The sequence below is a fragment of the Balaenoptera ricei genome, chromosome 14, assembly GCF_028023285.1.
Source record: "Balaenoptera ricei isolate mBalRic1 chromosome 14, mBalRic1.hap2, whole genome shotgun sequence".
NCBI lineage: Eukaryota > Metazoa > Chordata > Mammalia > Artiodactyla > Balaenopteridae > Balaenoptera > Balaenoptera ricei.
Window position 1 is genome coordinate 2,275,890 of NC_082652.1, and position 15,539 is coordinate 2,291,428.

General features: G+C 42.4%; 2 protein-coding genes across 2 annotated transcripts in view; one reads left to right on the forward strand and one right to left on the reverse strand.

The window, feature by feature from the left end:
• Positions 1–4,320, forward strand: part of RIMBP2 (RIMS binding protein 2) — a 334,699-nt gene extending 330,379 nt beyond the window's left edge. The window contains exon 24 of the mRNA XM_059894767.1: positions 3,935–4,320. Coding sequence (XP_059750750.1) covers positions 3,935–3,994 — 60 coding nt within the window. The 3' untranslated portion in view covers positions 3,995–4,320. The remainder of the gene's footprint in view (positions 1–3,934) is intronic.
• PIWIL1 (piwi like RNA-mediated gene silencing 1) overlaps positions 1,624–15,539 on the reverse strand; it is a 34,061-nt gene continuing 20,145 nt past the window's right edge. Inside the window, exons 17-21 of the mRNA XM_059894777.1 lie at positions 15,235–15,388; positions 10,535–10,660; positions 8,437–8,584; positions 8,139–8,281; positions 1,624–2,037 (exon numbers count right to left, since the gene is read on the reverse strand). Coding sequence (XP_059750760.1) covers positions 8,165–8,281; positions 8,437–8,584; positions 10,535–10,660; positions 15,235–15,388 — 545 coding nt within the window. The 3' untranslated portion in view covers positions 1,624–2,037; positions 8,139–8,164. The remainder of the gene's footprint in view (positions 2,038–8,138; positions 8,282–8,436; positions 8,585–10,534; positions 10,661–15,234; positions 15,389–15,539) is intronic.

The window sequence follows — 15,539 nt, forward strand, 5'->3', positions numbered from 1 at the left end:
ATGCAAGGAAAGCACTGGACAAAATCAACAGCTGTGCAGGAAACCAGGAAAATAAAGGAATTTACCTCAACTTGGTAAAGTTAACAGTCAACATACATAATGATGAAAGACTGACCACTTGCCCTTTCTGTCAAACAGAAAAACAACACAAGGATGACCATTTGACTACTTGTATTCAACACTATACTGGAGTTTCTAGCCTTGCAATAAGGAAAGAAAAGGAAAGAAAAGTCATACACTTTTGAAAGGAAGAAGTAAAACAGTCTTTATTTGCAGATGGCATTGTTTATCCAGAAAACGTTAAGGGATATCCACAAAACGCGGTTAGTACTAATAAGTGAATTTGGCAAGGTGACAGGGCACAAGGTCGACATACAAAAATCAATTGTATTTTTGTATAAAGTGCATATTTTGTATCAATCTTCCCAGCAGGGAACAATTAGACAGACATTAAAATATCGATATATAACTGATACAAAATAAAGAAAGAAATAAATGTCATCAGTTATAGTAGCATCAAAAACATGAAATTCTTAGGGACAAATTTAACAAAATACATACAAGACTTATATACTGAAAAATGTAAAACATTGCCTAAAGACTATGAAAAAGCTCCTCAATAGAGATATAAAAAATGTTAATGGCTTGGAAGATTCAGTATTGTTAAATGCCAATTTCCCTCCGGGTAAATCTACTGATTCAGTGAAATGCCAGTCAAGATTCCAGCAGGCTTATTCCAGAAATTGATAAACTGATTAAAAAATTATAAAGAAATGCAAACGACCTAGAATAGTCAAAACCATTTTGAAGAAGATGAACAAGGTGGAAAGACTAACATTGCCTAATTTTGAGACTTACTATAAAGCTACAATAATCAAGGCAGTGTTGTTTGTATATAAAATATAGCTATATATAAATTAAGATATATATAAATCAATGGAACAAATAGATGCTTACATATATAATAAGTTCATTTTCAACAAAGGTGCCAAAGCAATCAATGGGGGAAATATGGTATTTTCTAGAAATTCTGCAGAAAGAAGGGGGATTCATAGGAGGGAAAACTGACTCTTACCCCATATGATACACAAAATTTAACTCAGAACATAGTCCTAAATGAAAATGTTAAAACTATAAAACTTCTAGAAGAAAACACAGGAGAAATTTGGCTAGAAAGATGTCTTATTCAGGACACAAAAAGCACAAGTTATAAGAGAAAAAACCCCTGATAACTGGACTCCATCAAATTTAAAAATATCTTCTCTTTGATACTTAAGAAAGCAAAACAGGAAGCCAGAAACAAAGAGCAAACATTCACAGTGCATATACCTGACAAAAGACTTTTACCCAGAATACACAAAGAACTTTTACAATTCAATAAGACCAACCAATTTAAAAGATAGTATGCAAAAGATCTGAGCAGCTACTTCATAGACGCTATAAGAATGGTTAATATGCACATAAAAAATGCTCAGTATCATTAGTCAGCAGGGAAATGCAATTAATAATCCAAATGAGATAACATTACACACCCACTAAAATGAAAAGACTGACATCATCAAAGACCGGTGAGGATGTGGAGCCACTGGAACTCTCGAGCGCTGGAGGGGAGAGTAGAAAAGGGTCCAGTCACTTGTCAGCTTATTATAAAGTCAGAGACACTTAGCATATAGATCCAGCAATTCTACTTCTATGTATTTGCCCAAAAGAAATAAAAACTATGTCCATACAAAGGCTTGAACAGAATTTTTCTAGAGTTTATAATAGCCCCAAATAGGAAACATCCAAAATATCCATCTGTCCATGGTGAGTAAACAATGTGAAATACAACCTTACAATGGAATACTGCTTAAGCAAACAAACCAATTAGACAAAACAGATAAATTTTTGAAGCACTCTGAGCAAAAGAAGTCAGATGCCAAGGAGTACATACCGTATGATTCCGTTTACATGAAACTAGAGTAGGTCAAAGGCAGATCATTGTTGCTTGGGGTCAAGGTGGGAAGGACTGTTTGCAAAGAAGCAAGAAGGAACCTTCTGTGGGAGGGAACAGACAGTTTTCTAAATCTTGATGGTGGCAGAGACACTGGAGTGTATGCATTTGTCAGAAGCTCATCAAGTTGCACTCACGTGCGTGTCAATTACAATACAGTTGATTTAGAACAACGGCATGTAAGCTGGATAAGAGAGAACAGGACTAGAGTGCTCAAAGATTCTTGTCTTGTCCAGAAAGGAGGTATACATACTACTCCTATCCCCCAACCTCACAGGCCCCTGAGGCCAGATGGGAAGAGGCTGACCCCTCACAGAAAGGGTGAAAGCACGCAAACTCCTAAATCAGGTGCCTCGTGGCCCAGGAACGACCCTCTATGGGCTGGCTGCTTCCTGGGCAGGTGCAATCTCCGCTCACCGCAGGGCCAGGAGCCAAGTGCTTGCCTGCGCTAGGGCAGCCCTGCCACACCACAGCTGAGGCCATACCCCCTCCAAAGGGCTCCTTCCTGCCACACCTGATCGACCCTTGCACTGGACTTGGGTCAGGTGGGTGGGGAGCATGGGCAACAATGGACTGGGCAGGACCTCCTTTTCCAGGTACCCACGAAGAAAACAATCCAACGGCAGAACGTCTGGTGCTGAGGTGTGGCCAGAAGCTGGGACTTAGGATCCAGGTTTCTCGGAAGCCTGATTGGTTGTTACCCACATGGATGATTTCACTTCTTTGCCTTGTATAATATTATTCCAGCTGTTGCTAAGATTTCTGAGTGGTCCTTGTTGCCCACATGGATGATTTCACTTCTTTGCCTTGTATAATATTATTCCAGCTGTTGCTAAGATTTCTGAGTGTTCCTATGTCCAAGTCCCAAGCCAAGAGCCTCACTTACGAGAACTGGGTGGGGGCTTGCCATTAGGAATTTTTAAAGCCCTCTGGTGACCAGAACATACAGCGCAGGACGAGAACCACTGTGGAGTATACAGGGGCCCCTTGACATTAACATGCATAAGAAGTACAGGGGCTGGTTGACTGAGTTAAGGGTTACATTAGTTATTTGTCCTTTCAATAAATATTTGAGAACCTGTTACGTGCCAGACATTGATGAAGACACTCTGAGACAACAGTGAACAAGACACAAAGATTACTGCCCTCCTGGATTCCTAGAATCATTTGCATTCTAGTGGGGGAGGAGAATATAAAAAGCACAAGTAATATACTATTGATACCAGCAAAGCTGGAGAGAGCAGAAAGGCTATGTCTCTATGCCTGTGGGATGCTAAAAATTTAGAAAGTGGTCCCTCTGCTGGTGACATCTTAGGTGACCTGAAGGAGCATGTGGAAATCTGGGCCTGGAGCACCAGCAAAGGTCCTTGGGCAGGATGAGGGCACCTGGGCAGTCTGTGAAGAGCAGGACGGCACAATGCCACACCCTCGCAACGACTGTCTTCCTGAGATGGGAACCCACTGCAAGACGAGCAGGTGTGTGACTTGATCACTTTGTTGCAAAAAGACCACTTTAGGAGGCTGTGATAGTAATTCAGAGACAGTGGTGGCTTGGAAGAGGGGACAGGAACAGTGGCTGGATATTCATGACATTTTGAAGGCAGAGCTTATAAGATTTACTGAGGAACCCAAAGTGTGGCACGAGAAAGACAGGACTCAAGGAAAGATGCCAAGGGTTTTGGTCTGAACATCTGGAAAAATGCAGTTCCAATTAACTGAACTGGAGCAGGTCTGAGAGAAATCACAGTTCAGTTCCAGGCATATTAAATTATTCAACCAGAGGTTCTCATAGTGCGGCCTGGGGACCCCTGGGGTACCCTGAGACTCTTCCAGGGTTCTATGGTCAGAACTATTTTCCTACTGTTGCCAGAGCTGACACCAGATTCTTGCTCAAAACCTGCCAACCCCTCCCTTGAACAGGAACTAACATATCTCTTTAAGTCACAGGGTCCCAAGACAAAGGAACTAAGCGACATGAAGAGAAAAACAAAAACCAGATAGAACCAGCTAGAACCAAGATGGCAACGAATCTGACCTTCAACAGACCCGGAGTCTCATCTACGCTGTTTTTACTACATCAGCTACTAAGTGACACACCTACCAGCGGCCATGACCGGAAGTTGCCGACCAAAAAAGGACAGAGAAAGGGGTGGCATCCCGTTTCAGGGAAAGCCCGCCCCTTCCCCCGAAGAACAATGCGAATGCCTCTCCGTCATCAGCCTCGCTCCTCCCCGCACTGTCCTTATTCTTTAAAATCAAATCCCTCTCGCCACATGAGCGTGAGTGAGAGGTTGACCTGTGAACTAAATTCCCACTTCTCCATTCTTTGGCCATTGAATAAAGCTTGCATTGCACTGATCTCAGCTTCAGTTTTCTTCTTGGCCGTGTGAACGCTAACGGAAAAGAACCTTCCCTGCCAAGGCAGAGGGTCTGGGCTGGGCTAGGACCAGAGTAGGGGACCACAGGACCTAATTTGTTAACACTGAGGTCATCTGCCTTTTTCATTCTTATTCTCTCACGAGTGTACAGTAGTTTCTAGAGGCTTCATGACATGACGACAGCATCAGTCTAACAGTTAATGGAATGTGGGTTTCCGTATCGTTTTTAAAATATAATTTCTAATATACAATTAATAAATATAACCCGAATAAACAAAATCTCTCTGGGTCCTCAGCAATTTAAGAGGGTCAGGAAGTTCCTCGACCAAAGAGTTTGAGAACCACTGAATCAGACACTCGGAGACATCTGACTGTAGGAGGCCAGACCTGGAGATGTAAATTGGCAGCGGTTTCACAGAAATGAGTTAGGAGACTGAATGGAATTACCGAGGGAGGAAGAGTAGAAAGAAACTCTTTTCTTACTGCTTCTCAGAGATCCTCCCTCTGAGCCTGGAGGCACTCCAACATTCTGAAGTTAGGGAGACCAGGAAGAACCAGCAGGAGACCGAGAATGCCGGGAGGCAGGATGGGGGGTCTCAGACAGAGGCTGCGGTCTGGAGCTCCCACTGGACTTTGGCTGCAGGCAGCACAGGGTGCTGGGAGGGGCAGTGTGACCTGGAGCAGGGGCACTGCAGCCCAGGGGGCCACCAGCTTGCTACAAAGCAGCTGCACGTGGACTCTCCACTGACTTCATCACTTCACAATTTTAGCATTTCTCTGTTTTTCACCCTGGATTTTTAAACGATTTAATTGGGTTGGAATGATGAATGCAAACAGACCTAGACCCAGCCCTTGAAATATTGTATCTGAATGACAATATTATAGCTACATGAAAGAATTAAACCTTAAAAATCCACAAACTTCTGAAGATTCGTATCATAGCATCAGGCTGAAACTGATGTTGAGACAGGCTTTCTATTCAACCCAGAGAGAACAAAGACACTATTTCCCGACAGAAATTCCAGAATCCTCAAACAAGATTTCTATGAGCTCTAGGGAACAGCATGTAAAACAAACAGAAAGCTTCAATGAGGGGCACATTTTTGGAGTTTTGAGGGGAAACAAACCCCGTGTACCCAGAAAAAACTAGGCAGATTACCCGTCGTGATGCACTTGAGGAACCACCCCCAACAAACTGCTTCATCACCTAAGGAACCGACAGGTTGGATGGGTCAGACCAGGCACCGAGAAGGGAGAACCTGAAGTGTCTTTAATGCTAAGGCCTTCGGAAGTACAACTCGGGTGTGCGTATTTCTCTTTTAAGGAAGAAGCCTGGATTTCAGAGTTTTGGCTTTGTTCTTTGGAAGCACTGCAATCAATTCCCTTACAGGTGCCCGGCTGTACTTGTCCCTCTAGGGACCAGGGCAACTCCTGCTTCCATCGCGAGCTGACCTGCTGTTGAACAAGCAGAGGAGACGCCCAGGAGGCGTCCGCTGTGCTCACTTGTCTGTCCCGTCGTCTGGTTGCAGCACCTAAGTTTTCCTTTGGGGAGCCACTCCCCTACCCACTCCCAGACGGGCCTCATCTGACCCGGCAGCTACTGAGTCCCTATCAGGGCCGTGTGTCCCTCAGGTTCAAGGATGTGCAGACAGCCTGAGTTTTGCTGCAACCATTGTGGACGAGGTGTTCCTTTCATTGCAGTGAGGCTGAGACATACATCTAGGTTTTGTGACCATCTTTGTAATCCTACCTGATTAGAACCAACCCAGAAGGAAGCAGAGCAAGAGACAGATCCCCGATAGCATTCCATCAGCTAGGTTCTATACACCTTCTCAACCGGCATTTGCCCAGATTCCCGGACAAACCACCCGGGATGCGTTTAATAGTTCACCTGGCCTCTCCCCTACAAGTTCTGGTTCCTGGATCTGATCTGGAGCCCAGTAGTCTATGTTATTTCAAAGCAAACAAGGTCACGTTTAACATTCCATTTGGGAACCACTGCCTAGGATGACTTGAGAAAGCCAGTCAATAACCCTTTTTGGCTTACATTAATTTGAGGCTTTTTTGGTCCCTTGCAAAAAAAAAGGCTTTATGATATAGTGAGGGTCTTTTGAATACTGCAACTTTCCCGGAATTACCACATTTATCAATTTTTCATAGTTTTAAAGATATTAAAGCCTTTCAACTTTAAAGGATAGTTTAAAACCTGCCAAGTATGAGACTTTAATGACTTAAGTTACTGACTAGCCCTAAAAATCCATAAATAAAAGCTGCCCCAAATCAATCTTTTGCAGTTGTATAATTAGACTTCCTTATGTTCCTTAATACTGTGACAACATTTAGCAACTTTCATCGATTTTACTGTCTTTATTTGGCATTCTTCTGAAACGTCACAATCTCCTGTGTTTCATTCCTTCTAACGTCTAGAGATCAAACAGGTTAAGGAGCCTCGGCTAATAGCCAAAAACAATGTTAACAACAGCTATTAGCTCAAAGAACTAAAGGGAAAATAAAATGGTTTTCATTCACAATATGTTAATAAGGCTAAATCCAGAAGGCAGCTATTCGATAAGAACAAGCACAGGAATGGTAAGGCAGGGAACGTTACTGAAGGGCACTCGTTGAAATCAGAGTCCCTGTAGCTCGTGTGTGATCGTGAAGGTCCACACCCATCACACTCGCAGGCCGTGTGTAAAGGCGCCTCACGCACACAGCCACTCATGGACTTCGGGCCTGCTCTTTGCAAGGTTCCCTGAAAATTCCTACACGTGTGTAGGTGTGAATAATTACAACTGTCAACTTCACAAAAACACAGACTTCTTAGTCTGCATTTTCTTACAAGTTAAGGATTTCCAGTCTTATACTGTTAATTTTGAGGTGGCAGCGTTTCCTGACAGTTTTACTCTGAAGTTCGTAAGTAACACAAATTTAGCTTTTATAAATGGAATTGTGTCCTCTGAGTGCACTCTCCAGCAGTTTTAAAAAATATAATAAATGGAAAGAAAATGCATATGCTTTCAGTAAAAAGAAAAACTACACTGTTATTCAAACAAGATGACAATCACTGCAATTTTATTTTATAACAAATGGAATGATGTCCCAGTTGCAAAAAAACAGTAATGTTAATATAGACTACTGGCCTCTTTTATTAAGGAGTCTTAAAATGTATCTTTGGACACAAATTTAAAACTTTCAACTATCTTCTTTTTTAACCCCCATAACACCTAGCCCCCAAAATGAAATAAAAATAAGCCTATTTCTCCACAGACTCACGCCTTTCCTATACCTTGTATAGGTTATTTAATGGCAGCTTCTTCTTTAAAATGAGATCATCAGACGCTCAAATAAAATCCTACCTATGACTGTACTGAGCCTCCACTTTATGCCTTTTCTCTCCTTTAAATTCAAAATAAATATTTCTAAAGTAAGGTTAATATAGCCTTACAAGTAGGACTTGCTCACTCCTGAAAGCACTTTCAAGTAAATCCCAACTTTTCCAATACTTTAAGGATCTGTTTATAATACAAAGCACCTTATCCACACATTTTTTTCAAAACAAAAAATGCTCACAGCCTATTTACGAGAATCAAACAAGATAAAATATAAAACCCTAACTTTTACCTATAAAATAAGTCAATTAATAGCACTGTTAGAAATAAGACTCTAGATCTCCTAATTTCCTTCCCAAGTTTCACCTGGAAAGATAACAGTTAAAAAACAGAAGCTTAAAAAAATCCCAAAGTTATAAGTTCACAAAGAAAACAAACCGCTACATCTTGTCTTCTTCTGTAGGTTAGAGGTAGTAAAGACGATTTGACAGTGACAGGTTGGGCTCTCTGTGAATGCTCTGGCCAACGAGGAAAGCCAGTTTGTGGGCATACTGGCAAGGAGCAGGAACACGAATGACACCCTTCAGTGGGAAAAGAAAAGGTTCTGTTACTCTGAATCTAGCTCTCTAAATTGAAATCTCTGTATTAACTGTAAAAGCCTTAGACAACACAGCAATTCCATTTTGAAAAGTGAGTCTCATTGATGTGAATAAACATCAATTAAAAAAATACTTACTGGCCAGTTATAATAGACATGACATAGCTTGTAAGTTAACCTCTGTATGTGGTCTGGCTTCAGGCCACTGTTGTCATAGATGACGTTATAATGTGTGGGAGAAACACTACCACTTCTCACTGCCTGGCTCACGATAAAAAAATCATACCTGGGATTACAAAAGAAAGAAACACATGGGTGTAAGGCTCATCTTTTTGAAAGCTAAAATTAAGATGGCTCAAGTTTCTTACAGTGAAAAGATCGGGTATACTAAAATGTAACGTCATCTTCTCAAAACATAATGTGCTTCCTTGAATTCAGAACTTGTTATTCATGAACCATTTTGGAATGCTTACGTGTGAAAGAGGTTTAAGATACTACTACTATTTATATTTGTAAACATCTATCACTGATGCCTCGGGGCATTAACAAACATCCGACACGGCTGCTAATCACGACGGTGCCACTGAGCCGGGTCGCCGTTTCCGCTCCACATCTGAGGGCGATGGCTGGGCGGCAACAGGCTCTAGAATCGAGAACCAAGTAGTGCAAACGTAAAGGAACATCAGGTTTTTACTTGTTTGTTTTTTCATTTTTTTGGTACCAATTAAACATCAGTCCAGAGATATTGTAATCTGACCTGATACAGATATTTAAAAATTAACTCTAATTTATTATGTCCATTGAAACTAGACAAATTTTAAAATCAGAATTGATCTACAACAGATTACTGTTATTTAGCAAAATGAGGCTTCCAGAAATGTTAAATGACGTGCCCAAAAGAACAGAGAAATCACAAAAGAGCTAGAATCAAAACCTCTGTTCCCAGTTTAGGCACGTTAATTATCGTTCAAAGTGGACTTGTCCAAGTATTTGAGTAGTAACAGCAGCTGTTAAGTTTTAAAGAACATCTAGTAAAAAGTAATCAAATTTTTTCACACTTCATAGTTCAACTTGGATTTTACCCAAATTGTTAAAAAAAAATTATGTCTTTAGGTCAATGTTACAGCTGAGCTTTGGTTATCAGAGTAGTAGTAATGTTAGAAGTATCATGAGGTCGCTCTGAATCATTAAAGAGAATCCTACAGGAAGTGAAATTGTAGTATCTTAGTTACTATCTTGGCCATTCTGTCTTCCTCCTTCAGTGATTTTCCCCAACAGGTTAGAATCCTTCTGATAACTAACACCTGCCCGAGAGAAAGACACAATCCAAGATAATGCATCTTGAAATAAAAATTTCTATACATTGTCAGATAACAGGACTAAATAGAACTAAAATCTGTATTATCATTTGTCTACATAAATTTAGTACAGTAATGCCTCATTTACCTAAGGTTCACACAGGAGAAGTGTTCCACATTCAAACTTTGCACCTAGGCTGACACTTTACCCTGATTAAAGTTGCCCTTTTTAAAAAGGGCTCCAAAAATTTATGTATGAAGACAGAACCATCACAGCTGTTCACTCTCATGAAGAGGGCATCATTGTGGACTGACCAATGACTTGCTGTCGTGAACATGACTTGCTGCCTTGTACTCCATCCCCCACAAAGGGGTTTTGGAGGAACCAAATTTCATGACTTTACAGCTGAATCCTCATGTGCTAATAAGATCATTACCGTGTGCCCCTGAATGTTCTAGTTGGCTCTCTTATGGCAGAGTGCAGCTCTCGGTTACGTAAAAAGTGTTTGCTCAGAAGCCACTTTTCTACCTGCAACTGTGTTTCAGATGACACACTCTGACCTGTGGGTGACTAAGTGCATCACAGATCTAAAAATTTTGATTGGAAAATAACAATCTATGGATGAGGTTACATATGTAAAAAAAAAAAAATGCAAAAGCAATCTAGAGCAGCTGTTCTTAAACTCAGTATGAATAACTAATAGCACAAACAATAACCCGCTTCCCCCAGAGAGAAAAGGCACAGAAACCTCTGTTCACCATTTCAGAGACTAAGTTAATAAATCATGGGCATTATTAGATCAAACTAATGAAAGACTTTAGTATTTATAAGAAATAAAGTATAAGAACTATCAAGTAAATGTGTTAAAGGTGATAAAGTACAGAGGCTATGCTAAAAAACAAAACAGAAACCAATCTTCATCTAATACAGAACTTACCATTCTGGTCTGGTAACCTCTACATCAATAACTGTTCCAGGAAGTGGATTTTGAAGTCTTCCTCCAGACTGGGCAAAAAATCTGGCGTTCACTCGTTTCTTCACCACAATGACCGTCAGTCTTGGGCTTAAGACGTTGATGAATGTAACTGCATTTAGTCAGTCATATTTTCAGGACACTGAAGCATTCATACATTCATACACTCCATTTAAAAGGAAACACACATCCCTCTTGGGGCATACTAGCTATCCCAGTTGTGAAGGAAGATTCCACAACTTGTAAGGGCGTGGAGTTAGGGCCAGGAAAATACCGTGAGTAGAAAATAAAATGGCATATTTGGGCCCTGTGACTCAAGGTCATGTAGATGTTTAATCATTAAACCAAGCATATGACATACCTGTCTCATGAAAATGTTAAACCCAGCATGTTTTTAAAGTTCACAGTTTGAAAGCCTTTTCAGTGGGCATTTTCTTCTGTGTGGAAAGTAAGATATTAACTCTAAAATCTTTGACAGGTAAGCTAATTTGAGCAGTCTCAAAGTCTAACTTCCTGCCTTTCAAAATGACTGGCTGACAACATATCGGGGATCTCTCTCTCTCCCGGCTCAGTCACTCCTCAGCCCACCACACAGCAGCACCAGAATACTGCCGTTTCCCCTCTCCCTCCCCTGCCCCATTCTGCAGGTGGTTTCCCATGTCAAGACTAAACTCCTCTCGCCTAGGGGGCTTTCAGCTCTGTGTCACGTTAGATCCACTGCCTCTACATGCCTTTTGGCTCTCCTGAGGGCAGCCCTGTAACTGCCAGTATGCATTCAGCTTGAATACCCTTTCTATCCATCTCTTAAAGGTTCATTTCAAATTCACTGTCTGACACAGTCACACTGTATACACATATCCGTTTGGGAATAAATGAATTAGAACACGTTAAGCACTTAGATCGGTGCTGGCATGTAATAAACTTTGATAAATATTATGATTTTCAATACCTCAAGTTTCCTGTGCTCTTTTTCCAGCTAGAACATTAGTTCCTTAAGAACATAAATATACTTTATTGTAAACACTGGGAAGCAGAGGGCTTCACATGCAGTATGGACCTGGCTGGTGATGTCTGACTTGGGTAGGTAGTTCACAGCACACTGTCTAGACTGATGGTCTGAAAGATCCCCAAATGGGAACTTCTGTTCAATCATAAACTTAATGTGCTCCTTCATGGTAGAAGTAACCCAATATACAAGGGGCAGGAAAGTGATTCTACTTAAGTAAATGGAGGAACTTTTTAGGAATATCACTATCTACCCATGTACAATAGACCTCTCACTGCCCAGCTACAGCAGATCTGGATATAACAGAGCCACAGTCTCAGGAATCAAAAGACAAAGTGGGGCTTCCCTGGTGGCACAGTGGTTAAGAATCCGCCTGCCAATGCAGGGGACACGGGTTCGTGCCCTGGTCCGGGAAGATCCCACATGCCGCGGAGCAACTAAGCCCATGCACCATAACTACTGAGCCTGTGCTCTAGAGCCCACGAGCCACCACTACTGAGCCCGCGTGCCACAACTACTGAACCCACACGCTTAGAGCCCACGCTCCGCAACAAGAGAAGCCACTGCAGTGAGGAGCCCGCGCACCGCCACAAAGAGTAGCCCCCGGTTGCCGCAACTAGAGAAAGCCTGCACGCAGCAACGAAGACCCGACACGGCCAAAAATAAACAGTAATAAATAAAATTTAAAAAAAAAAAGAATCCGCCTGCCAATGCAGGGGACGCGGGTTCGAGCCCTGGTCCGGGAGGATCCCACATGCCGCGGAGCAACTAAGCCCGTGCACCACGACTGCTGGGCCTGCGCTCTGGAGCCTACGAGCCACAACTACTGAAGCCCGTGAGCCTGGAGCCCATGCTCTGCAGCAGGAGAGGCCACCGCAGTGAGAGGACCATGCACCGTGACGAAGAGTAGCCCGCGGTCGCTGCAACTAGAGAAAGCCCGCGTGCAGCAACGAAGACCCAACACAGCCAAAAATAAATAAATAAATAAATAAATTAAAAAAAAAAAGACAAAGTGGATTTTAGTCCTGTGACATCACAAGAAATGATTTAGCAAATGTGGTGGCATAAAGACAAGTCACAAGTATGCTAAAGTGACTTTTTGATTTGTCCTTATACCAAACATTCTAAATCAACTAATCCATGATGCATCTTCATAAAAAGTTAACATCAACATTTCAATTAAAAAACAAACACTGTGGTTCTAAGGATAACTACAAATATTACAGTCCAAACTCTGCATTTCTTCAAAGTGAGGAATAATTCTTGGATATTGTTCTACTTTATATACAACTCCAAACTTCTTTCTAGATGAATTGCCCACTATTTATTGAGTGCTTACTGGGCAGCGTGTGACGTACATTGAACACTCTGACTTACTCCTTTCGTCAGCCTCGGTTAAGTTGCCTCCCGTTCCACAGATGAAGGCAAAGCCGGGATTAACCCGACTCTGGTTTTAAGACGTATGGCTCCTACTCACTAATCTCTGCAGCCACCAAGCAACAGCGCGGTTCCCGACGTGAAATCCACTTCAGGCAATGGTCTGCTATACACCAGTCCAAGCAAGCAGTTTACATCCTCCCTCCCTGCAACATGGGCTCCTATTCGCTCAAGGGAAGCTGAGCAGGAAGTCCCACCAGCCTCCTCGGGCCCAGTTCCACCCCCTTGGAGAGGAGGCCGTGTCCACAGATACGCACTCACAGGGCTAGAGTCTCCTCTTTGGGAACTATTCCTGCCAGTCCTTCTGGGACCCAACCCAAAGGGCTCAAAAGACTCAAAGAACCAGAGATGCAGGCCCCAGCAGGGACAACAGTGTTATGTTTCCAGTATCCCAAATATTCAGCCTGAGGAAATAAGATGAGCTTGCGCTATTACCTCTACTCTTCACTTCTTGAAATTTTCCTTTTCGCTAGATAAGAGAAAAAAAGCAGCTAAGACTAGAAAATTCTGAGTGCTAAAGTAGTAAACAACTAAAAAAAAAAAACCTAAGAAAGCAGCGGTTCATCTGAGCCCTTCCTCTACTCCCTTCCACCACATCACCCCTCCCCATAAGGACAGAAAATCTAAGGGAGAAAACACAAGTTAAGGCTTACAAAACTTCAGAAACCAAAATAAAATAAATACCATTATTTTAATGAGAAAATATAAGCACTAGGAATTTTAAGAGGACAGGAAAGAACATTAACCTTCATTTGCAAAATATTATAAAATGCCTATTAGCATTTTAATCTGAAACGCGATTACTTCAAAAGAGATAAAAACACCCCCGACAAGCTCTGAGAACTTACTGGCATAATGGTCTCATTTTAAGAAATGTGCAGAATCAACACTTAGAAGAGGCCTTTCAGAATCTGGCCAAAGAAGATCTGGAAGCGCCTCCAAGTTAGCTAGGAATACGCTCTCAATGCTCATCCCATGGGCCTACAGATCACAGCGAGCCCAGGTGCAGTCAGATGACTTTCAAAATCCCTCATTTTTTATAATGATAACAAATACCGGCTGAAAAAGTCTGGCAAAAATAATCAGTGCAAGCACATAGAAACAGGTCTCCTGGATTTCCTAAGCACCCTTAAAAATCAAATCCACAAATCTTTATTTAATACATTATGCGCTAAGCTCTTACTAAACAGTCCCTGATCTGGACCTCCTTACAATCTGATAAAGAAAATAGCAAAAGTTAAACAATGTAACTTATTAAAACAGCTATCTTGAGATGGCATGCAATTTACCGCCCAATAGCAGGAACAATGACCTCTGTAGGAGAGCAGAGGAGGGCGAAACCCAGTACAGCTTTCAAAGGAGAACGCCGGCAGCATTCAGTTATGAGGAGCACTAAGTACCCTGGGCTGTGCAGACCGCCTAAAAGGGCAAAGCAGAACCATCTCCCCTGCGAGACCAAACACACGCCAATCATCTTACCCACCAAGCGCCAGGCCAGCTGAGTTCACACAGAAACCAAACAAGTATTTACGGTACAGTGAGGTAGAAAAAGAAAGTTAAGACTATTTGGAATACATATTCCAATAGCCCATTCTGTGGATGCCTACGGATGTACTGGGTAATCCGACCCTCGTACTTCAAGGCTCTGGGAGAGACAGGCGGCAGCAGACGATCGGTAAAGGCATCTCCATGCGTCATTCCTTGAAGGAGCTCCCGCTCTACATTTCCAGCCTGCCCCTCCTCCACGAAAAATTCTCCACGAGACACCCCCCCCCAACCCAAACCTCTTCCATTACCTCAAGTCTGACCGCACCTGTAAGGTTAGATTCTCACCGGTTCACCCTGTGACATTATTTTCAAAGATACAAAAGTGTACTTTTTATTTTTATTATTTATTTATTTATTTTTGGCTGTGTTGGGTCATCGTTTCCGTGCGAGGGCTTTCTTCTAGTTGTGGCAAGCGGGGGCCACTCCTCATCGCGGTGCGCGGGCCTCTCACTATCGCGGCCTCTCCTGTTGCGGAGCACAGGCTCCAGACGTGCAGGCTCAGCAATTGTGGCTCACGGGCCCAGTTGCTCCGCGGCATGTGGGATCCTCCCAGACCAGGGCTCGAACCCGTGTCCCCTGCACTGGCAGGCAGACTCTCAACCGCTGCGCCACCAGGGAAGCCCCCAAAAGTGTAATTTTATAAAGAGACAATGATTACATTTCGCATGCTTACCTGTAACCTCTACCAACAGATTTTAGGCAATCCAGAAACTGTGGTACTTCATAGTTCACCAATGTTTTAAGCTGACCGTCTCCTACGCCATCCCGATACACGATAATTCGACTAGGCATGTATTCATTGCAGCTATTCCAAGCCCTCAGAGCAGCTGAAAGAAAGCCAGACAAGTTTTAACTACATTAACACAGAACAAAAATATGCTTCTACCAAATTCTGGGCACAGGTTTTTTTCAGAAACATAGCTTTAAGACAATTTCTTGAAGACTCTAGTTCAGAGGCCAGACGGAAACCACAAGAGG